At 34.5% G+C, this 26,577-nt stretch overlaps 1 protein-coding gene across 1 annotated transcript; it reads right to left on the reverse strand.

The window, feature by feature from the left end:
• Positions 1 to 246: 246 nt before the first annotated feature.
• Positions 247 to 23,448, reverse strand: LOC124369460 (glucose dehydrogenase [FAD, quinone]-like). Its single transcript, XM_046827467.1, has 5 exons — positions 23,334 to 23,448; positions 8,680 to 8,725; positions 8,498 to 8,556; positions 6,237 to 6,647; positions 247 to 1,952 (listed from the first exon to the last, which is right to left on the reverse strand). The coding sequence occupies exons 3-5, from the start codon at positions 8,498 to 8,500 to the stop codon at positions 531 to 533; spliced, it is 1,836 nt and encodes a 611-aa protein (XP_046683423.1). The 5' UTR covers positions 8,501 to 8,556; positions 8,680 to 8,725; positions 23,334 to 23,448; the 3' UTR covers positions 247 to 530.
• Between the last annotated feature and the right edge of the window lie 3,129 nt (positions 23,449 to 26,577).

Consider the following 26,577-nt stretch of genomic DNA (forward strand, 5'->3'; position numbering starts at 1 on the left):
TCTGGAGGAAATTTAGAATTTGAGTAGTTTAGAAGGTAAATGGATCCTGGGGACTAGGTAAGGATAAAATTCTTGCGATTCCAAACCCCGAGATCCTGTCTTTATAAAAGCACTTGTAAGTTCTAGAAGATTTATACTATACTATCTATAGAATGTTAGCAAATAAATTATATTTTGTAAAATATTTTGCCAAAGAACATAGCTTCGTTTTTAAGAACACAAAAAGGGAACATATTATCAACGCTATATTCTTAAAAATTTATTGAAAACATTAATCCATTTTATTGTGATTTTTGTAAAATAAATATTTAATAAGAATTTACTTATTTCTATACAAATCTTGTTCAGTCAGCTGATTATAAAGACCAGTCTCATAAGATAATATTGGTTTTTGTGTTTTACAAGACTATTAAAATCAATACAGTAGTTTGTTTTGTTCTTAACTTCAGTGACAAATATGGTTCCATGCAATTTCTTGCCTATAGTATTTTTCATCAATCAAAAATTAAAAATTTCTATAATATTTATATTTATTGTGCTAACCATTTCTTTTTTATCATATCTGAACCCTTTTCAGCAATCATTATGATTGGAGCATTTGTGTTACCCGAGGTGACTCTTGGCATGACAGACGCATCCATCACTCTCAAGTTCTTGATTCCGTACACCCGCAATTCAGGATCTACAACAGCACTCGAATCCTGTTCTGGACCCATCTTACAAGATCCGGCCTGATGATTTTCTGCTGCTGTATTCCTTCGTACAGCACACTCCCAGTAATCATCAGATCCAAATTTTTTACCTTCACATCCCTTAATAGGAGTTTCATTCAGTGTTATACCATATTTCTTCAAAGCTTTTGTTTTTGGTATTTTCAACGAGAACTTTATGCCTTCAATGAGTGTTGCTACATCAAATGGATCTGTAAGATATTTCCCAAAAATCAGAGGGTAAGAAAGAGGGTCATTGTTTTTTAGTACTAGATATCCAGTGCTCTTGGGATGAAGAACTGTAGGGGTTATTGTTATCATTCTACGAGGGGGAACTCCATTTTTAAGTGTACCCTGTATCTCCCCAATCTCTCCGGTCTTGGAACACCTAGCTAAATAGCCACCAAAAAATATTTGTATATCGGGATGATCTTCACTAGCATTTGCAAATTTTGTTTTGATCATAGCAGTAGTTTGAGAAAGTCCAGTGCTAGACATAACACCATCTCTGTTCAACATGTACTGCATAGCTGTGGCCCAGTTCAGATCAGAAGTTGCAGTGCTATTGGTGTAAAAACTTATTCTGAAAGCAACATGATTGTGAAGGTTTCTTCCCACTCCCGGAAGGTGATGCACCAGTGGCACTCCCACTTTTTGTAGATCCTCTTTAGGTCCTATGCCTGACAAAAGAAGGAGCTGGGGAGAATTCACAGCTCCACCGCTTACCACAACCTCTTTCCTTGCAAGGATTTTTTGTTTTTGCCCATCTCCTGTTATGACTTCTACTCCATAGGTTTGCTTCTTAGCTGGATCAACTAGTACACGTGCTGCAGTTGTATTGAGCATAATATGAAGATTTGGTCTATTATTTGCTGGTCTAAGGAATGCCCGTGAAGCACTGTATCTTGTACCATTTTTGCTTGTAGTCTGAGCGATGGCAAATCCATCATGATATTTCCCATTCAAATCTCCAACTCTTTGCCCTAACTCCTGGCCTGCCTTCAAGATGTCCATCGCAAGTGGTGGTTGGTAGGGAAAGATAGAAACTGGTAACAAGCCTCCCACTCCATGATAGCCAGCATCCATATTTTCAACCTGTAAGTTGTCTTCAGATTTCTTAAAGTAAGGAAGAACATCTTCGTATGACCAACCAGTGTTTCCTTGTTCAGCCCAACTGTCAAAATCTCTTCGGCTGCCTCTCATGTACATCATCCCGTTTAAAACACTGGTCCCTCCAATCACCTAAAGACAAAATATGTCAGAAACCAGTAAAACAAGCCCAAATTCATCTAATTAAATAAAACAGTAATTAAAACATCAACTAAGTTCGCACCACATCAAAACATCGCTTACACAATAATTCTTGTGATATTTTAGACTCACTGTGGAGAGATATCTTGCAACAAAAAATGTTAAATCGAAAAATAACTCTAATTACTTTAAAAACAATAATACTGCCCGCATAATATGTTGAATGCCAATCTCGTTAGACCCCGTAACAGTCGTCATTAGTGTTAATTTTACCCACAATGTTGGTGCCAGGTGTTTTTGAAAGCTATTATTTCAGATATTAATTATTAATGTTATGTTTAGCAATATGTAATTCTGTAAATGCGGACTCTGTCATACAACTAGATGTTTTCATATAGTAATAAAGAATATTTGTCTGTATGATCATAACAATCATTTTACACTCTGAAAAATCATACAACGTGATAATGAAATTTATAGTGTGAGTACACTCTTTCATCCTATGACTGAGCAAAGAATTTCAGATTCTGTCTTAAGAAAAATAATTCAAAATACCAAGAGAATTTAGGTGGCAAAATTTATATAAGTATGTAAAACTTAGCTGAAGAGAAATTTAATTACTAATTTGTTTTGTGGGAAGGGGTCATTGGAGTCCAAGCACATTATTCTACGAGTATGTTAAATTAATGTTAAGGTCTTATTTAGCAGCTTCAAAGCCATGTACATTCCAAAATGTTATAAATATGTCTATACACATTTCTCTCTATGTTTGGGGAGGTGAGCATTGGTGTTTTAGTCTAAATTCAATGCTACAACAAAATCTAAGATAGTTCTCATTTAGCTCCTCAAAATCCATCTATACTCTTCTATACTATCTAAATAATGTGAATTTGTTACCTATTCTTTTGATGGAGAAAGTGGTTGGAGTCTAGATTGATTGCTCCAAAACCAAATATTTAACAAATATTTATTTTGCATGTATGAATGGTATCTGATTATGTCTTAGAAAATACAACCCATCATCGTCATCATCATTGTGATTATATAAAATGAGTTAAAAATAATGAATATTGTTTTTTTTTTCTGAATTTGGAGGGGAGAAGCCAAGCCTGCTCTTTCACATCAAAGTAAGGAAATTCAAAATTCATGTTTGCGCAAGATTTTATAGAAGTCATGTAATTTCTTACAAACTTTGGTTTTTGACCATTCTAGAAGGAGTAAGAGCCCAAACCCGGTACTTAATCTAAAAGTGGTAATGAATCCATTTTAGTGGCTAAAAGCACACAAATAAAAAGAATTTATACAAACCCTGTTGTATAAGACTTTGGCTTTTATTTTATTTTTTTGCAAGGGGTAGTTAAGTCCAAAACTTTACATTAAAATAATGTGAACTTAGTAATTATTCATGTGTCAAAAATCATCTACACAAGATGTTTTATACAAATTTGATGATGAATAACAAATTATGTTATTTTACATTTAATCTGAGGCGGACAGATCAAAGTCCTACTCAATTAGTTAAAATTAAATAAAGTAGATACAAATTTGAATTTAATGTCTTAAAAACCACATACACACCAAGTTTGTAAATTTTGGTGATAGAGATGTATTCTTCAAAATCATGCAAAGATGAAAAAAATGATTAATTAAGTTGAAAGTCATAAAACTATAAGGACAAATGTTCCTTTGTGGATTTAATGATACTGTTTTGAAACCAAAATATCATAAATACAACAAACAATGCAGATTGTCCAAGTCTTTTGAATACAAATTAGGCTTTCGTCAGCTTTATCAAAAATTGTGAGGAATATCAAATTTGTCATCTAAATACATTGCATAAGTAAAAAGGATTTCGGACATTTGCCACTGTTATGTTACAAAAGATATATACTTTATTTTATATCAATGGCAAACGTCCAAAATCCTGTTATCCTTAGTAACCTTCAATAAAATCAAATAATAAATAATGAAATGTAGAATTTGCATTTTTTTAATAGTTGAAGAGGAGTGAGATTTTGGAGCCGAAAATCCATGCTATGCATGCATAGGGGGAAAATTTCATGTTTGAAATCCTGAAATCCATAATCATATGAAATGTAAAAACCTCATTGTAAATAAAGAACTAGGTAATGAAATGGAGAGTTAGGACATCTTTCTTTGAACAATTCTTGCTGTCATTGTGATCGCCGTGTGCTGGAGAGCCCAGGGGGTCTTCTCACCATGGACACTCCTCTGTTTAAAAGACAGCTGTAAGTATAGCTCAGGTCTTCAATCAGCTTGGGCGCCCAATGTCCCAGAGGACATTGTCTGGCTATAGTTCCTGCCAGTCTCTCATGAAACATGAACAGTGGAAGCACTCCCACGTGTTTGCGTTTTACCATCCCGGATGTAATGTTTGCAGTGGAAAACCTCTACCGAATAATCACGGACTGGAGGGTAATGGACGGTTTCACTGGGTCTGATCACCATTATATCACATTCAGTGTCGTGCCAAGGAATCAGTGGTCCCAATCTAGACAACCTCCACAATCTTAGGGTTGGAACGTCGTCAGGCTCAACGAATACAGTCTGATGGGAATTATCGGTAGGGGAAAGGGCCTTGTCCTGTAAGTGACGAGTGTGCCGGCGATATTATAAACTCGGCGATGGAGTTTACCGTGAGGGGCTGCGACGCTTTGATACCAAAAGAGAGAGGCCCGAGACACGGTAGAGTTCCAGTGTACTGGTGGAACGAGGATAACACATACTGTTCGTAGAAGGTGTTTCAGGCTGAGATGGAGGGTTACCAGCGGGTGGCAGAGTGGAATACTTTGCGAGGCACCCGCGTAGTAGTGGTACAACGAGACAGGCTTTGAAACGAACGGTGACGACGAGCAAGTGCGATAAGTGAAACGAGTTAAGAGGACATGAAAACGAACACTGTGGGCTGAGTTACCGAATTGCAATGTGCAGATTCCACGCCTAATCAGCCGAATCGATCATGACTTCCTCTCTTTTGGACAAAAAAATTGGATGTCCAGTTTCAGAACCACCCGTTCAAGGAATACGAGGATATACGACCCCAGGCAGATTCCCTTCTTCATTAAGACGGAGTTGTATCGGACCGTGGCACCGACAGATGCTCCCGACCCCGATGGACTCCCGGCCGAAGTTCTGGAAGTGGTTCGGCCCTGCCCACAGTTGCTGCGAAAGATGTATAACCACTACTTGCAAGAAGGCACCTTCGATTCAACAGCTAGCCCTCATAACTAAAAGAAGTGAGGTCCCGAAAACCAGTCGGCTTACACGCCTCTCTTTATGCTCCTTGAGCGGCTAATGAAGCCGATGCTTATCGAAGCGATCGAGGCGGGCGGTGCTCTATCCGATCATTAGCATGGATTTCGGGCAAGCCGCTCCTCAATCGGGGTGGTGATGCAGGTATCAGACGCCTTCGGGGCGGCAGGCTGGTTTAGTTGAACACGGTGGGCGTGCGAAATACTTTTACATTATTAGTCGGTGGACTGATGTGCTGACCGATCTACATGATAACTTTCACGTTCCAGCCTACCTCCTGAGGATGCTTAACAACTATCTCAGGGATAGGCGGTTAACCTATACGACTGTCAACAGACCGCGCTGGAGGGAGATCAGGGCAGAGGATGCTCAGGGCTCGATCCTGGGACCGCACCTGTGAAACATCGCTTACGATGGGATCCTCCGTATTTCCATGAGGATTGCCTGGAAGGAACTTCCTCGTGGGTACGTCGATTTGATTACATCACCGCGGTTATTATTGTGAGGACCTTCGACGACGCACAGTGGTTAATTGGCTGAGTAGTTTTTAGTTTAATGTGCTGTGGTCCATTTTAAAGAACTTGAATAACAAACAATATTATTGTAGAATTGCATTTGACAATAGGACCTGCAGTGCCTTTTGATTCCATTGGTAACAGTAGCATAATACTCCAAGAACTAATAACATTTTATGTCCTTTTGTTGTTAATATCACAACTGATTGACATTACAGATCATGTTTTCAGAAAATTTTGAATTTGGGTCTACTATGACGTAGCAATAAAATTCTTGCATACAAGCCCCAGTAACACCAAATTTATTTTTAAATAGCTACTTGCTTATTGTGTAATCAAATAAATGTTAAATGTATTAAATTGTATTTGGTAATTTAACTTAATCAACGTTGTAGTTTAAGGTTGTATACCTTTACATTTGTTATTCAACCTCTTTTAAAAAGTCATATTTTAATATATTTTCTAAATATATAAAAGAGAAAATTACCTTTCCTCTAGGCCAAGAACATCTCTGATCCTTGCTGTTCAAGCAGGCCATCTCCTCAGGCTGAGTCTTGTACTTCCAATCAACAGAGGAGCCCAGAAAATTGAGGAAGAGAGATGGCACCTGACTGCCTGTGGGCTCGTTCCCTCCTGCCTCCACCAACAGAACGTTCCAGTCAGGTACTTCACTCAGTCTGCTGGCCACCACGGAACCCCCGGAGCCACCACCCACCACGATAAAATCATATTCTCTTTCAGGGTTCTGTGGTGGTGTAAAGTGGCCACAAGGGTCCTCGATATCACACTGGGACCGAAGGAACTGCTCCAGAAGACCCATGAAGAGCACGAATGAAGCTCCGCCGCATGAGTTGGCAACTGAGGGCCCTGGTAGGCTCACCGGGCAACTGCAGTCCACCTGAGAAAATCGCTTTTAAAATAAATTTTAAATAAATATAATTATTCAAAACTAACATTAGTTCCATTTCGTTGCATCCAATTTTGGAGATATTTATTGATTCTTTCTTATCCTATGTCACATTCCTTTACGATGGGAAATTTTACTAGAAAACAAAAATGCTGAACATCAACTAAAGATTACCACAGAAACAGTTTTGGTAATGAACACGAAATACTCTGTATAGTTGTGCGTATTTTAGTGGCGAATATAGAGTTAAATGTTAGAGTCTCTCTAAATGAGATGCACCCGACGGGAAGAGGAGTCCGGAAGATCTTGTCTGGAGCATTTTTAATGTTTTAAATTTAGTGTTTCTTTGAAAAGTAAACACAAAAGTTACCTAAAAATGTACAAATTATTTTCCCAAAATTTTTTTACTGTCTGATTAATTTATTTAAAAAACTGATAAATATACAAGAATAAATACATATGAGAAGCTGCCATTTTAATGAGTGTTTCAATTATGTTATGGATTGTGTTTCACAAAATTCTTGTTTGAAGTGGTTGAAATGTAATTTTAAAACATTACCCGCTTTAAACGGGCAAACAACTTGACAAATAGTAAAGTAACTAACTCTTACTACAATTTACAACTGACCCCTGTCAGACTGAACAGGCGCGATATGATTAATTATTTTTTTCAGCCTTTCAAACAAGATTCTCGTAGCACTTCGTTTCCATTTTATTTCAGTTCACGTCATTAAAATATATACAGAGTCTGTGTTTATTAGTGTTTATTTTTATGTGTTTTTATAAGATTAAAAACTTTAACCTTCCGCCATCTTGAAACGTGATATGATAATAAATATTACTTTTTTCTTGATTTTAGACTGCAAAAAAATAATTATACCAAATTTGAATTTTATATCTTTACCTGTTTTTGAAATACAATATAAAATCTAACAAATCCATACGGACAGACAAAAGGTAAACGAAAAGAGGTAGGTCATTGGTTACATTTAGTTTTTAGCCCCTCTTAGTTCATGGAACAATACTCTAAAGTTTGTGTAGAGAGTTTTGTTACACTCTGTATAAACCCCAACAAATATGCTATTGTAACAGGTACCGGGGGCCGTAATACACAGTTTGATCTATGCAATATTAATTAAATTGTATATTTATAAATGCCTTTAAATATTAATTAAGTGTAAGTTACTACTTCATATTCATGTAAACATAAATTATTAATACTTTTTGGTATAAACTTACCAAAATTAAAATTAATTCTTTCTATGAAATCTTTTTACTTTTCCTACGCTAAGATGTGTTTATTTAACTGTTTTTAACCCTAAGGTTTCCCATGAAAACTAAAATAGGTTTTAAAATTAACTTTGAACATTTCTAACACCAACTGCCTATAGTCATATACGAGCAGGACCTACACATTGCACATATCGAGCATATGATAATAAACGTCATAGAATCTAATTTTGTTTTGAGCATGAACTGAAATTCAATACCAATGTTAACTCTTGCAGACATTATGGGACCAGTGATTAAGTACTGTTATTTGTATTTAAATCGCTAATGTCGTTTTTTTTAATCCCATTTTCGTGATTTTTACTTAGTTTTTAGGTTATTCACAATGTTTTTCAGTGCTTTAAAATTTTATAAAATAATAAATAGGCAACCAGTTTTCTACCTCAACTGCGAGGAAAAGCATGGCCACCTAGTCACACCATTAAAACGTAACCATGAGTATTAACTTTGATAATTTAGTACAAAGTAGTGTTTTCTAGTATGTAGTCATGTTGAGGAGCGTTGTTGAGATGAGTGTATTACGAGTGATTTAATCAAGATTGCTTACTTACCATGGCTGAGTTGTGATCCTATTCCTTCGTTCCCACACTGTGTGATCTCCTCTGACTATCTGCAAAAATTAAATGATCATCAGTTTCACAAAAAAGTGTTTGATCCTTAGTTCCTAAGCTGTGTGATATTCCCCTGACGACCTCCAAAAATTAAATAATTATTAGATTAAAAACAAAATTACCTCTTTAATCCTTCGTTTCTGGGTTGTGTGATTCTCCCCTGGCTATCTGAAAAAATTAAATGCTCATCAGTTTTATAATAATGATATGCTTCATTTCGGAGTAAAACTGTAGTTCCACATTATTTTTATGGAATAGACTATTTTGTTACACAACCTATAAAATATGCATCGAATATACATCAGTGTAAAGAAAACAATTAAGGCCAATTCTAAAGTATGTTTTAAGATATGATATTTTCATCCTTTTCATAAACAATATACGCTCTCGTGCTCGGATGGGATTTTAATCGCACTTCAAATATTCTCTTAAACATGCCTAATGGCAAATTAGCGCGAGGTTTGACCCCAACTGGCTGATGTGGTATAACCCCTCTCTTATTGGAGGAGTGAGACCATATTTCATTTGAGGTGAAGAGTATTTCATTTCTTGTCAAGACTGATATCAGGTTCAAAAAACATTTCCAGTAGAAAATTTGGAAAAAAGTGTCTTACACAATATTTGGTTCTTGTATAATTTTCATATAATTATAAAAAGTCACTCATTTGATAAAAATTACAAGTAGAAGAAAATTAGAAAAGGGTGAAAATTATTTGAATACGATCGATCATTGATGAGGATTAACGAAGGAATCATTTGTGTGATTAGTGAGTTTGTTAAACCCGAATCCCTCAAAAATAATGAACGTGCTTTATTATCAAAGTGCTAAAATTAAGATAATTTGAGTAGTTTACTTCAATAACTCCTCTCTGTGTCGCATCCAAAACGATCCAATGTATGGGAATCTAAAACTGTTTAACCAGTTCTTGAACCGGCAATCATTATGAAACTTAATTTATTGCATTTCTTCCAAGGAAACATGTAAAAAATCAGCTATTTAATTTATGGATTTTGTTTTCTAAGATTCTGAGATGCCTATTTAAGTTACTATAGGCTGACATGGAATGTATTAACTTGGAATGTTGATAACGTATAATAACCCAGAGGTTCACTTCAGGCATTATACTTTATGTACCTTACAACCAATTAACTTAAAACAGTATGTCTACAATAAACCGTAATTTGAAGCAAGGTGTCTGGGGCGAATGCGCTAAAAAAACTATGAAGAATAGATAATGTACTGAATGAGAAGATCCTCGAATGATATCCAAACTAGAGTTGAGAAACAAGCAGGAATGAGTTTAAAGAGATTGAATTGCTGACTTTCCCCTGTCTACTCTCCCGATCGTTTTATCTTGCTCAAATTGTCCTCTGATCTAAGGCTGAAACATTTTCCACTATAGCACAGGAAGTAGAGCCAGGATATTTAAAGACACAGAACACATAAAGCTGTCTGAAGATGGTTTCAAGATGAAAGGTACAGTAAATATGCTTTCTTACAAAGCTTTAAACACAACAGAGAGCTCAATTAAAGAACTTCCTGGTATTAAAAGTGTTCTCGATTGACAATTTCATGGAGTCACAGGCACAACTAAGAGTAACTGGAAAAAAACCAGCTGGATTTGACGAAATTCCTAAGTAACCGAATGCTAATGATGCGTGTCATTAGTATGAATTATTACATTGTGTTTTATTTGCAAGAGTATAATGTTTCGTGTAACATTTAGGACATACAATTTAGAATACAATGTATGTTGAACATTTGAAATTTCTCACCACGACAAACCAAATATTTTATCTCTGGGATCACACAGAGACACGTATTTAATACAAAACATCTAGTCTGCTTTTATGTACTGCAGGTTAACAAAATTATAGAAGTATAACTGCTATATACATTCTATCTGTGTCAGTTAACACGAAGCCGGCCCATTAGACCAGTCAATGAAGGAAAAATCGTCAATACTGGGAAGAATTTGTGACAAGCTGAAATTTTACAGATTGTTAGATGAATTAGAGGATTATTTTCGTAAGATCTTTGTTCCCACTTCCTTTCGATTGAAGAATTTTGCAAACATTCACAACATCCATCTCGTACCAGTGTCTTATTATTCCCTTCAATGTTTAAAAATTTGCATTGATCCATTTCATGTTTACACCCAGTACACTCTTGATATCTTAAATAGTTCAAAGGCAACTTGAAGAAATGTATAAACTCAACAAAAACTGTTGAATACACTTAGGATGTTTATAGGGGACCTTCGAAATTTGTATCCTATTATATGATGTAGGATGTTTACCATTCAAATACATAATAATATATATCAGCATATAAATACACAATATATCATTATGATGATGTGAATGAACTAATTCATGTCTTACTTAAGTTGATGTAAAAGGCAAAAGTTTATATAATATCACAACTCCAGATGTAGAAATGACTTTGTTTAAAATTTGTTGTAGGCTGTTCCTGAGATGGAAATCGAACTTTATTTATCTGTGTTGATATATATAGATATATTCACTAACTTAATCACATATTGAAGAAACAACACTAAAGTGGTTGCAAGATCATTGTTTACTACATTGTACAAATTTTTGTTATGAATATTTGTACACAGTATTTATATCGGCTGTGAGTAAGGGAAGACTGAGTGTACTGACTGAGGTAACATGAACTGAGAAACGGTGGTCCCGAGACGAATGCTCGTTTAACTTTTACGATTAAGTTTTGTGCAAATTCAGAGACAGTTTATTCTGTGTTATATAAGGTAACTTAACTTCATACTAATTTGTATACATTTGATTTATATGTATTAATGTTACTAAATAAGGCATGACTATTAATTTCGTACTGTATTAATTTCGCTATTGAAAACAATCCGATACACCGGGATATCATCTTCGTTCTAGTACAATTTGTAGACGTTTAATTAGACCAATAATAACAACTATTTATGTTATATTTTTTACATGCATTGCATATAAACATAGCACCTATAAATGTGGGTAATTTCATTGAAGGAGGAGCTCTTCTTATTGGAAAATCTACTGTAGTAAAAGAAACACACAACTGTCCAATAATTCTAAATTTAATCCACGAGGATACATCCACAAATACTCATGGATTAAATTTAAAAGTATGGACAATCGTGTGTTTCTTTTATTACAATGTGGGTAATTTATTTTAGAACTTACACAATTAAAATAAAACCCATTATACTGTAACCAGACTGCATTCTTTACAAACAGGCTCTCTAGTTTTCTTTTCTTGAAGTCTCAGACCGGTTAGATTCACCTCCTTGGCAAACTTGTAACGGGGACAATGAGAATTTCAACACTATACCTATTCGAAAACAATGCTATATCATTGTGTGAGCAATAGAATATAATGTGTAATAAACCATTTGGAGGGCACTCGTTAATAAAGACTTGTAGACCATTATTGCAACGAGCATAGCAAGGACGGATGTGTTACATAAGGTTATTGGGAGGAAAAACGCGTGTTCGATTATACAAAGTGAGTTAAGAAGACCTTGTGTTACTGCTTCCATAAACAATACTATGTCTTCGGAGCTCAGTTAGGAAGTTGTTTACAAATCAAACTGCTTCATGTATAGGAAACCGGCTACAATAGATTGCAAGATTGCACCATTACATTTTAAGAGAATTAGTATTGTAACAGCTTCAACAAACAAAGCCGGGGAAAACCAATAAGGGAATTTACTCTTTACGTAAGTGACCTTGTTGCCGTTTTTTAAACTCCAAGTGTAGGAGATCTAGGTAGACCCAAGACTGGTGTAGTGTGAATGTTGAGTTACGCCCCAATAAACCTTCCTCTTAGTGCATAGTTTGGAGTCTGACGCTGTTGCAGACTTAAATCCTAAAATCTGGAGTCGTGTTCGTTTGAAGAAATCCAAAAAAGTTGGCGACGAAGGAGCTAAAAAATGAACTCGTTACATCGTTTTGACATCAGAGACACCTAGACCACAAAATATAGTGTAATCTAGGTGAAGATGTATTCTCATTATTTCATCAAGGACATAATTATATCTATCACATCGTAGTGTACTCAACTGTTCACCTGATGAGAAAATGAGAGTACCTCTTCACCTAGATTACTCTATATTTTATGGCCTAGGTGTCTCTGATGTAATGAGTTCAGTTTTGAGCTTCTTCGTAGCCGACGTTTTTTATCTCTGTAAACTGACATGACTCCAGATTTTAGGAGTAAAGTCTGTAACAGTGTCAAGTCCTATACGCTGCACTAACAGGAAGGTGAACTGGAACTTAACTCAGCGTTCACATTGAATCAACCCTTACCACATAGCTACGTTACTGATGTAGTATTGGAGAATATTCAAAATTCTTTTTCTGGAGTGTGTTTTGTCCTGATTAATACCAGAAGAAGAAACAACGAGTTCCAGTACATAAAACACAACAAAAACATTAAATTCACACTATTACAACAAAGAGAAACGTTTTATATCAACGTCTATCAAACTCGTCTTTAAAAAAATTTAAAATAAAATTTCGTTTCTACCGCGAAGAATGTCGTAGGCTTGTCTGTTAATACCCACAAAGTTATTAAGAGTTAGATACAGAAAGACATAATGATAAAAATGTTCGTACTGTTTCAGCTGCAGTGGATTTGACGGAGACATATAAATATTACGTATGAGACTTTCAGAGCTTGATCTAAACTTAAACTCAGGAACTTCTCGAAAGATGATTTTGTCCGCCTGAACTGTGAGGTTTGCACCATCGAAGCCCACACTGGTCCAGGGGCATTTATGATTTCAATTTCAATCCTTTTACTGTCGTAGACATGTATTAGACGTATGAAAAACGTCATTTATGTATTATTGTACACTACAATGTAAAAATACACTATTTGTATGAATGTAAAAAAATATAAATTAAACGATAAAACCAATACAAAATATAAATTCAACACAGTTTAGGCTATATACTCCCTAACCGAGTAAAAACAAGCCTGAATTAGGTATTCTTTTAGTTGTTTAAAAGAAATTTATATTATATTTTTAAATGACTGGGGAGTTTATAAAAACATCTAGACCCTGAAGCAGTCCACCTGCCAGAGCAGAGCGATTTTGGGTTTGTCGCAGGTTTATTCGGGCTTGCATGTTGTGGTCATGTTTAGCGGCTCTATCTACTACATTTGCACAATGAAACCTGGCATAGAAGATGGTCTCGTAGGTATACAAAGATGGGAAAGTCAAAATTCTGTGCTCTTTAAATGCATTTCTACATGAACTTCTACGAGATATGCCAGCCACAACACAATTCGTTTCTATAAAACGAAAACACTTTTTAGCAAGTACTGAGGTGCCGAGCCCCAAACAAGATGTCCATACCGCAACCGTGACTCTACCAAACCAAAATATATTAGTTATAATAACTGAATATGGCGGTATTTTGCAAACTGGGACATCAGGTAGGACGATGAATACAAAGAAGCAGACACAAGTTTATGTGGGATCGCCAAGTCAAGTCATCGTCCACCTGAAGACCCAAATATTTCACTGATGATTGGTGTTCTATTTTTTCTATACAAAGACGCTGAAGAAGATTATTATTTTAATATTCTGTAAAGCGTGTGTATGTATGTGTGTGTGTGTGTGTGTGTGTGTGTGTGTGTGTGTGTGTGTGTGTGTGTGTGTGTGTGTGTGCGCGCGCGCGCGCGTGTGTGTGTTTTAAAGTTATGATGTAAATTTATATTGTTTAGAAATTGATAGGCCTGGGATAAAACTACGCTGCTGTTAATTTTAAGTCCTTCTGTACTATGATTCGGAAATATGAAGGCAATGTCATCAGCATACATAACAGTATTTTCGTGGTTTATAGTGAGCACCAAATTATTTAGATAAAGGTTAAAGAAAATTGGTCAAAATGCCGACGCTCCAAATTTAATCTCAATCGGTTCCGAGTAGTGGTTATTGAGTGGGGCAATATTGTTTGTGGGTGTATTGTTTCATGCCAGATGGTCCAACGTGATCTGAGCGCCTTTTGGGGTAACGATAAACATCCCTCGAAATAGAATCTAAAAATTAAGCTCAGATCGCATGAGATCCTTGCACTCTTTTTTGTTCTAAGCACCACGATGATAATGAACAACTTATTGCTGTATTTATCTCAATTTACCTTTCCGTCTTTAATCAACTTTGACTGAGGTCGGTCAAATTTACTTGTTATCAGAAACAACACGTACAAATTACTACAAGCAAAATATTGAGTAATTTTAAATCAAGTCGCTGAAATAATGTATGAAGATAGAATAGTTTGTACATTACTTTGTATTTTTCGTTTATTTCGCGTTTTTGACACTCAAAATTGTCTTAAATATAATTAAAAACTTTAATATGTTACTATACTTCAATAGTCAAAATATTGAAGTTGATGTAGTATAATACTGACGAATTACATTCCTAACAAATTAAACTAAACAACTATCGAAATGTCCGATTGTTATATTTTGACGAGATTTTAATTTTACTTGACCACTAATACAAGTAGCGTGAAGTTTTCTCTGGAATACTGGACATCCTCACCTCAAGAACAATGGAAGGCCAGTCGGAATTGAAGATCTTATAATTAAACTGCGAGCCAATTAGAAGAGAATCCGTTAAAAGGACACCATATTATAAATCAGCTTGCCTCAGATAAATCAGCGGTGGATGGTATTTCATTATTCAGGCCGACGCTGAAAAGAGTAAAACTGAAGACTTTATATAGTGTGCGGTAAATAATTCTTTCCTCATCTGTTGGTAACTCAGGGAGAAACTATTTCAAAGGGGTCAGGGTGAAAACCAAGGAAGAGCACGAGAATATAAGTGTTATCTTCACAAAAATGAAATGACGAACTCGCAGTGTTTAATCAGCATCAAGAATGCATATCGAAACCATCTCGAATATTCAGAGGATAGTCAATACACTGGCTCTGAACTGACGTATTACGTTGAAGGGAATATGTGTATTGTCACAGGACAATAACACTATACTTAGTTAATCGATCACAGGTGTGGCACTAAACTAGACACACATTAATCCCAATACAATCACGCATAATCCCACAAACGGTAAATGTTTGAACCTTGAATTCAGATAATTGTACTCTATGAGGGGTATTCCGACGTTGCCGTGTTTTCCCAGCAACGGGATTGTTATTAACTGTCGGAGTGTTTTTAAATAGTAATTATTGGATAAATGTAAAGTCAGTCTGGTTTCAGGTGTAAATAAATAAAAAATGACTGGATAAATGCATCATGTATGTGTATATGTAATAGTAACCTATACTACATTCTCTTGACATGCCAGGCGCCCAGAGAGTGACGTAAAACTATACGTATATTTCGGCAATTATGTTGACGTTACCTCTATAAAGTTGAGTTAATCTAAAATTTGAAGTATAGTAGCTAACCACAATATTGTGGTGTGACTATCTTATTCCCAAGTAATCCTTTAAATCTGTGAAATTGTAAAAGAAATGGAAATTATTTCAATATTTTAATTCACCAAACACATTTACACTTTTGGTACTTCTTATCAGTATATTAATAGTGATAGGCTTATCACTTGAGTTTTTACTTTAATCTAGGTATAGCACAATGGGGAAATTAAAACTCATATTTGAATCTGAGGTGCAGGGATGGTTTCAAGTGAATAAGGGATAGAAAATCCTTATTATTTTCCCACTTCCTCTATTTGGTCAATCGATCCATTACTAAGTAACCATCTTAAGATCGATTCCCTTGAGGACCTTGAGGACTATATTATGTATGAGACCAGGAAAAAATTCCTTTCCTTCTTTCTTTATTTGACAAATAAATTCATTATTAACAACTATCATAAGATCGGATCCCTTTAGGCTAACATTATGTGTGGTACAAGTGAAATTGTAGGTGAATGGAACAGAAAAACAACATTCTTTTCCCAAGACTTCTATCTGACATCCAACCAATCCATTATTAACTACGATCTATTCCCTTGAGGATAGGATTGTAATTCAACTCCAGAGAGGTCGAATGAGGTTGCAAAGCATAAATTCAAGAGTGCAGTTATTGATTCATGCATTTGGAGATTATTGCCAGAAAAGGTCTGCAAATTACTAATGTGGGTGAAATATCCCCCTATCAATGTAAGAGTATTCCAATATTCAGGCTATACCTTTTGCATTTCATGACTTGTATATTTTCCGATTGATTAGGGATCTCAGGGTGGAATAAACTCTTGAAACTAACAGTTTAGAATTGAAATAGTAGATGAATTTAAAAAAGTTAGAAAATAGGAGATGTATGTTTTTATTATTGGAGATGTAATACTTAATTAATAATCGGCATATAGCAAAAACATAAATTTGATTTTAAATCTATAAAAATCCAATTTTAATACCAATTGCCGATTACCGGTTACAATACGATATAATACCGAATAAAATAACTCTTAATAAGTTATAAAATGGAATGGAAAAATAAAACAATCATACCGAACTCGTCCTATTTAACTTGAATGAGTTTAGTTTGACACTCACTTTTGGTATAAGTGAGGTGAATTCCGATGGATAAAATTTGCTTGTCTCAGCCACAATACCAAATTCCGCGAACTATGACCGTAAGTATGTTAATAGTCATTAAGCCGAGAAGTTATAGTATAAATTACTTTAATATGATGTATAATAAATGATAAAGTAATCCAATTCTTTTTTTATGACTGGGAATGATGTTTGCACATACCACCTCTGGTGAAGTAGTTTTTGTTACATAGTAATTAATATCTCAGCTTAAATCTGATTAGTCTGGGGTTGTTTTAGGTGAATTCGTGATGCCAATTTTCGTGGTGGCAACTCTCGTGGTCAACATATTTTCGTCGCACCGAGAATTTCGTGGAGCAGACATTTCGAAGTGTCACCTATAGTTTATTCAGTCGAAAGGGAGGTCACACCTTTGGACGCCTAGTGGACCTAAGGAAGGTTTGAAATAGTCCAGTTCATTTTATTCTACCGTATTTAGTATTTACTAACTTAAAACATTGCAAAACAGGGCACTAAGTTAAAATCGTTTAATACGGTGTTTAGGGCCTTTTAAAAAATAACTCATTATTTTATAGAATCCACCTCCAGTAGAAGTATACATAAATGCTGTCTTGGTGCTCGTTAATAGTTTATAATTATTAGTATAATCTTTAATAATAATTGCATCTTTTACATAACATATATATTAACAGCATCATAGGCTCTCGAAACGCGATCTTGGTATTGGATTAAATGAGCGAGCTACACATTGAAATAGCATTTCACGTCACTGGTCTAGCCAGCGACTGAACATTTATCACACAAATAGCGACAGACGTAGGAAACCTCTTCAACAATTACAATTAGCCATAACACATGAGACTTCTGAAAGCTTTCAAGATCATTAGCAACCATTCTCTGAAACAATAGATGGCGAACGATTTCCGGTGTGAATGAACTGAAAATCTTTAGCTAATGCTTGAAACCGGTTATTCAGATAACCTGGACGTGGCGACAGATTCTACACTCACTGATTTATACTGGCTAACTTTCCTTATAGTGGTCTGCGGGTTTACTGTAAAAACAGGGTATTATAAATTCCATCCAAACTTAATGGCTGTTAAGGTCTGTTAAAGAAAGAGCGGTACATTTTACAATGGTTATGAAATAACACTGTGTGTTTTAAACAACTAGTTTTTAATACCATTTATATTTATAAAATAAAAAATTCAATGTTGAAACTTAACTGTATTCTCACTATTTTTCCAACAATAATTGGTGGAGATATTAATTACCTTTAATACTTGTGTACGTCAGGTGTCCATAATTTGCCACACAAATTACTTTTAAATGAATATAAACGTTTAATTAAGTGAACTTTTTATGGAATAGATGACGCCTTTTTAAGGTAAGATAATATAATCCGTTTCCTAAAAGGGGGAAACGGGATAACTCAAAATGTTCAATTGTAAATTTCTAACTTTCCTCATTGTGTTTGAAAGCCGTTGCTTTGAAACAGTTAAAACTAATGACTTTATGTTGAATCTGTTCAAAATGTTGGCTTACTACAGTCAACTTCAAATCTAAATAGTTTTGTGCCAACTGCTGAAAAAATGACTTGCTAAAAGAGTACAAAATTATTTCTAAAGGAATAATTAAATCAATATGTTTTGGCTTTGTAATGAAATAGATACTAGTTTAATTATTTTATACAGGTTGTTAAAAATCTTGTCGGATATTTTAGGGAGTCGTCATTCTTGTTATAGTAAACTCATTTTAAACTATAGTTACATTTTTAAGTTGTTTTGTATTCTGTCTGTATGTATGTGCTTGTATTTTCTTAGAAAATATTTTTCTCTCAAACCTCACACATACTTTAACCAAATGTTACATAGATGGTAACGTTATTAATTTATATTAAAAAATAATTATGATAATTTTACATCCATCCATTTCATGATAGGGGTTACTTAAAATTGTTGACTTAAAATAACTCAAAACACAAGCATTTAAAAATAATAGCATTTTACAAGAACAGTTATTTTCTTGTGTGGGATTTCTGAAATATCCTGTATAATTAAGTAAATTTGAAAATATCTGAAAGGAGGTGGATGATGCCCTTTTGTGCAAAACCGTAGTCAATGTAATTTTTTTTTCATCTTATACTCGAACGTTACCACCCCTAATCTTTAATCAAAATTCTTACGATATGGTATCACATTTAGAGGGTTATAATGTAAACATGAAATTTTTTAAGCAGCCGCACGCTCACCTCCTTCTATTCCAAAAGAAGACAAAGTTGCCCCGCTCACAGAAATTCTAGAAATTTTTACTGTTCATGACTGACTATTTGTACTCATTCAAACGTTTAAGAGGGGGGGGTGGTAAAACTTTATGAACGACCAATATACATTAAAAGGCTAATCCTAGAATAAATGTGATCAAATTCGAAAATCATGAGATCAATTTCGAGGAAATAAAATTCTATAAGACCTACATAGAATCACACAGTTTGTCACAACACCTTTTAATTTTGCTTATTATCTTCTCAATAAGTTGATCACAGTAAAAATATACATCTAGATCAAGGGATTAGCGAGAAGTGTTTTTTAGTCAATATATCTTTAATAGATCGTGAAAAATGGTCAGGGATACTGTAAGCTAATCTTTCCCACGGTCACAACTGTTACCATTTTCAAAAACACACAATATTAAAATGTTCCTAAAACTTTGAACATTTTACCAACTACAGTCAAATATTTACAACATGACCTTCGGTTGGAAGGAAAAATAAGTAAAGATGATAAAGGAAGTACAGGTTGTGCAACTCAAACTTCAATATTATGAAACTCATTATTGTTAACTGTATAAGTTACGATTGAAAATAAAATTACACGAATCAAGATAAATTAAATATTTTACTACCCATCAGAGACAACGCATTAAAAATCAAGGACACACATAGCCTTGTATGTAGTACTTTTTAAGAATAGCGAGAATTTCAGGAAAATATATGGAATAATGTTAATACACAAGACTTAATTTAGACCCAACTCTACGTTAAATTTGCCCTTAATTCATAATTTTTCTAGTAGATGAAGTAGAATGTTTCAAACATATCAAAAACATTTGCGTTAAGAAGTTTAGGTATTCATATCCCTGTACATCCACCATCATGTAACCGAAAGTGGATGTAACTTAGATTTTGAGTTTTATATATCTAAGTAACTAATTTGGTATTTGAATTCCTCTTTTATGGGAAGAAAGGGGGGGGATTAATTATATTTAATGTATGCCATATGTAGAAAACGTATATCATTCTAATAGGATCTAGTTCACGTGTCTTGTGTTCTGAGTACTTTCAGTCCTCTTGGTCACACGATAGTCGGCCTCCACAATCCTGTTTTGTTTAAAGTTCATTTTTGACAATGGATAATTTTAAAAGATAACTAGATTACGAATATTTGTCATTGTTAATGTTACAATACAATCTTTCAATTTTTATTTTTTGTATGAGTTAAGCTTTGCTTTAACACCCACAAAAGAGAACAGACTCCAGTCCTCGAAACGCCATAACGTTCTTTTACTGTAGCACTTAACAATGGCAATAGTCGGTAACCCTGTTATCCCTTCCATAATCCCATTACGCTTTTTAATAATTATTTTAATAATTAGTCTTGTATACAACTATATTCCTTTTGGCCATGCAATTATTGGGAACTTCAGTACAGCAAGATCAAACTTCATTGGGATTTCTTTACATGCCCAACAATTGACACTTCGCTTATTAATTTCTATTTAAATTAACGGCAATATCTGTCTCCTCTTCTGACTGCCTGTTCTCCACCATCAGATCATACTGGTCACTTCCAGAAGGTAGCAACTTTCGTAAATTTACCTCTGGTCTGCAAACCGACTGCGCTTATGGCATACCTTACGGAACGAGTCCTTTCATTTTCAGTATTAGCTTCATTCCGAAGATTCGTTCATGACGAGCTATTGATTAATTCTAATATTCTCGTTGTTACTCATTATATTTATTGCTACCTATATTTAAACTCACTGGTACTGTGCATATATAACGATGCGCTGTATCGAAATTTTATTAGGTTTTTAAATGTTAGAAGTTCCAGCTTTTTTCGGTTTGTAAAATATTGTGACCTCTCAGTGGTTCCTAATTTACCGGAAATCAACAATAACATAAATATGTCCTTCTTTTTTTAAATTTTAGGCTCTTCAATAAAAACTTGAAAACTAAGACAGCGAGGACATAAGTAAGAACATCTGAAAATTATATAAAACACACACACACAAAATGTAATTTGCCTAAGTAATAATTAAAAAAATTAAATTCTTACATTGTAATAAATAAAAAAATGTCAGTTCCTTATCTTCAGCCATTTTTCCTTGGATCTGGCCACAAATATTTCCAAAATTAATATTCAAGTTCGAATAATTTCTGAGGAAATGATGAATTGTTTTTCTATCTTTCCAACCAGCACGCAACCTTACTCCTCCGTTGGCTCAAAACTTATCCAGCCAACCTCGAAGTGGTACCCACACGATTCACTAATAAACTTTGTTGCCCAGCCAAATTGTGGATCGAGAATTTACCGCCATAACTTACCTCTAACTAACCAACCTCGTCTTACGAGCCTCATTTCGGTATTGTGAATACAACGGGTTTTCTGGCAATCATCTTACCAACCATAAATCGGTATACTTAGATCATCATTTAAACCTACTGCACCAGATTAATAAGGAAATATGGTATACACCGACATCGTCAAAATCGTACTTGGCACCGTAATAGGGTGATACGGTATATACCGGCATCATCGAAAACTCTACAGTGCTTGGCTGCGTAATATATGGAGATAGGGTATAAACCGGCATCGTCGAAATCGTATTTGGCACCGTAATAGGGTGATACGGTATATACCGGCATCATCGAAAACTCTACAGTGCTTAGCTGCGTAATATATGGAGATAGGGTATAAACCGGCATCGTCGAAATCGTATTTGGCACCGTAATAGGGTGATACGGTATATACCGGCATCATCGAAAACTCTACTTGGCTGCGTAATAGAGAAATAGGGTATAAACCGGCATCGTCGTAAACCCAACTTGCCAGCCACATGACCGAACTAAGAGTTCACATTTATACCCGTCAGTGTCTTGTTTGTTTATACACACATAACTTTTTAGGAATATTAATCCCTTGCAATCAGTGACATAACATAAAATTCCATTCACGTTTTTTTATAATTAACTAGAAGTATTTTACTTAAGAAAAAATTTGAAAAAGTTTTAATTTTAAAAGTGTCGAGTATTTTTTTATGCAAAAGACATAATTTATTAGGTATAAAACAGAATTAGAGGTAGGTTAAGGCTGCTGGAAACAAGTGTTATTATAGGGTTGTCAGCAAAACTGCTGTAAAGCAATGAAAACGTGTTTTGAGGATAAATGTTTGATTAGATTGTACTAAATCTTACCCGTTTGGTCTTCATCATCGTTAAAATAGCATTTTCATAAAAATGTTAAAACCCATTTTTCCGTAATTACAAAATGACTATAAATATTTAAACGCTGTTTGAACAAATGTTTAGCCTTTAATGAGTAAAAAATAAGAACAGTTTAATTAAAACAGTGGTGTTGTTTTGTGAACGTTTTGGTATTTTACTAATCTAAAAACTAGCTGTTATCGGTGAGGACTTCGCAGGGACATCGGACACATACTAACGAAATGCACGGACATAGCGTTTTGCGAAAATTATTTTTCTAACTTAGAATATCCCAACCAATGAATATGTTTTAACCAAAATAATAAAATCTAATTTCTGCATGACAACAATATTTTATTTTTTGTTATTTATATGTGAGAAACGTACACAAGTGCCAATATATACGAGTGAATGAATGGTACTCTTTCTTCGAAAAGGATAAGTTTGACAAACAAGCTTCTTTCAACAAAGTAATTGTTTATAATATTATTTCATTTATACAGAACAATACATGAATATATCGTCTTTGAAAAACGTTTAAATGAACTCGATCTTTTTAAATTAATCTCTTATCAGACTGGTTGAAAGACATATAATTATATAAATGTTGCCTACAAACAATTAAAAATACAAATTAGAGTTATAAGAGTTTAAAGTTATAAAGTTTTAACTGAAGACAATTACTACATATATTAAGTAATGCGCTGATAATAAACATCAATCGTAGAGAGACTTACCTGGCCGACCAACGTGTGTGCGCCAAGACAAGGTCAAGACTGCAGGTAAATTCTGCAACACTTTGTAAAAAGTAGTGGGAGAAGCTGCTAAACTTCCTCTCCCCGCAGGTAACTATCCAGAACATGACGTCCCGACTCGGGTGTGATCTTCCGAGATTGAGCACGAACACGATCCGTGGGGTTTTCCTACCGGTTTCCGCGACACCACACGCCTCGAGCCTCATGAACTTGAAGTGGGCCGCTCTTGGGTGAGTTCGTGTCAGCAACTTACCACGAGCCGCTTCTACTTACCTCCAAAACGTGTTGCTTCTCCAGAGTCGGCTTTTGCCCTACATGATGAATTTTAAACCTAAATCACTCTTACGGCTTAATTTTGGTAGTAGGATTACGGTTAATGTCTTATTTTATTTATATACATCGAAACGATTTGTTATTGTAAAGTATAAATTTTTAGGTCTTGAAACGATACGTTACAAAACAAGTTTGTGATTTTCGCTGAAAACCTAATAGAAGTTCTAACTCTAACAAATCTAAATACACATTCGTGGTGCCGATAACGAATCGGCAGTGATTCAATGTTTTTCTCGCGTAATAACTAACCTGTCTATTGCCCGCAGATATACGTTTTGAAATGATATTTCGAAAATGAAAACCATGTTTATAAATTTTTGAAAGCGAGTATGATTAGGTCTTTGACAAAATCTTTAACTACAAATATACAAGGGCCTTATTAAGTAACTTACTTTCAATTTGATCTAATCAAATTACAAGTAAATTACTTAGTAGGGACTAGTCCATTTCTTCAAAACAACATATTTAAATTTTCTCAGAACGAATGATGTTTTAGCATTATATACGGTAATCGTATTATGTAACAAATAGTTAATATTAATAAATCTATTATAGTCAATAATTTATTTTTAATGAATGCAAATGGCGGTATACCCTGCCATAAAGAGAATCCTGTATCGCTTCATATTACTATATCATATTTTATATGTTATGTACAGTTATAAAAAATACAAAAGTACACTGAGAATGATAATCTATGATTTCAATGAAAATGTTATAGAAGTAGAAACGTAGTATTAGCAGTACAATTATTGGCTATCATTATAATATTCAAACCCCCTCATAGTCTGTGCATGCACTAAATAAACAAACACCTTCTAGTAGGCGAATACAGCGTTTTACAAATCCTCTAGCTACATTGTCCAAAGTTACTTCAGAGCAATGAGAAGTACTTATTCCAGGTTGTTCTAACGAAGCTTCAATTATTTCGAGGTTATTATACAGGTACAGGTACATAAATAACGCCTATTATGTTGAGAAAATTCACTTCTGTATTTTAACCGTCAGAGCTTCAGACATGCAGTCCGGTATTTATATTAGTTTGATTTTTAATACTCGTAGTACAAATCACTCTAAAATTATATTGAAACTTATTTATTATTCCACAACATATGCTTGTTAGAACAGTCTGCTGCTCTAATATCTTTCTCTTTGTGAATGTGTAAGTGAAACAATCAGATAAATTTGGATATCAAGCATACGCAAGGGACACGGGATTCTGCTGAATATTATAACGTCACTAACGCTCTTATTTCTTTAACGTTTTTTTAACAATTTGTTGTAGAGATAGTTAACATGGAGTTAAGACACAACATGTTTATTGAGATTCCTGACTTGTGTGTGCCTCAACACGTTGGTACGTTTTGTCTATTTTAACCTAGATTTGAGTTATGCGTTTAGGTTAGATATCCTCCTAAGGAAGATATAAGATTACAGATCCCGAAACGTAGTTTTACAGAATGTGTATCACTGAATGATGGCAAATGCCCGAAAATTCCTGTTCACTGATGGGCTATATACTTGTAGGAAACCTTCTATCGTGTATACCAGATAAGGGTACATTATTTGAAAATGTAAACAGAAAATTAAAATACCAGACAGATTTTGCAACCTATTATGTTTAGTTTCTTTGATAAAATAATTGAAAAATACATTATTTCTATTTTGTTTGAAGAAAATTAGGGGTTATAAGTAATATAAATAGTTCATTGATATTTATTCGATTAAGAATATTTCTTCAACAAAGACAATTCTACTGCAAAGAATCCATGAAGAGGGGATACCGTATTTGTTTATGTTATTTGAAATTACAAATATATCTGTGAAAATGATTATACCCTAGTATTTAACATTGATAATTGTAATATAGAGATACTTAAATATCTATGGTTGCCAAAGCAAAGTACTCCTTAATGAAACTTCTGTAGTGATTATGTTTAATTAAAATCTTAGAAGAAATACTAATTGTAGTATACAATATAATTTTATATATTGTAATTTTAAGCATTGTAGTGTATAAGGAAATGTTCGAAAGGTCACTCACATTTAAAAACGTGTGTACCAAAAGTAGCCGAATTAAATATGTGTGCTACCACAGAATGTAATTTCACTCGTATTAGGCTACCAACGATAAACCAAGGCACCATTCGTTTTATCCTTGTTCTGACGCGTACTGTATTGCAAAGTGCGTTACTCGATAAATATGTCGTTTTCCCAAGAGCAACGAGTTTCCAATGTTGAACAGGATTTTTCCAGCTGTTCCTACGCACTCCATTAGTTTGAAGTATACACTGATGCAGTAACGCTCAACAACTCGGAAGTAACATGATTAATCGCCCATTTCCGGGAATATGGATTAATTGCAAACCGATGACAACTGGGCCAATGACTAGTTTAACTTGCTTGGAATATTACTATACGAGTTTAGAAAATCATTAAAATCTAAAATTTCACACAGTAGTGCTGAAAACAGTGATGAAGAAGTAAACGAATTTGTTCGCTGAGTTCAGGTATTCATGCTGCCAGATCTTAAACCCACCTTGGTACATGGATTATTCTTGAAAGCTACGGCATTAATGGGTTGTTTTACTCAGTAAGTGGTTTTTACCTTGAGGTTGACACGGATACATTCAAATAAATATAATTTGGTAAACTGAAGATCCTCATATGTAATAAGTCCTTGAAATGACAAAAAGTTGAGTGTGGTGTGCCGTAGTACGTCAACAAGCAGTCGGCCCTTTGTAATCTCATCGAACTGCAGCCAACAGTGACGTCTACCAAGAAAATTTACGTTATGTATTATGCAGTATTATGCATATTCAGTGCTTCTAGATAACTATGAACGTTTCTTGGTAGCAGCATGTCTCTATGTTTGTCTAACAACATTTTGATT

This window comes from Homalodisca vitripennis, chromosome X (assembly GCF_021130785.1).
Source record: "Homalodisca vitripennis isolate AUS2020 chromosome X, UT_GWSS_2.1, whole genome shotgun sequence".
NCBI classification, from domain to species: Eukaryota; Metazoa; Arthropoda; class Insecta; order Hemiptera; family Cicadellidae; genus Homalodisca; species Homalodisca vitripennis.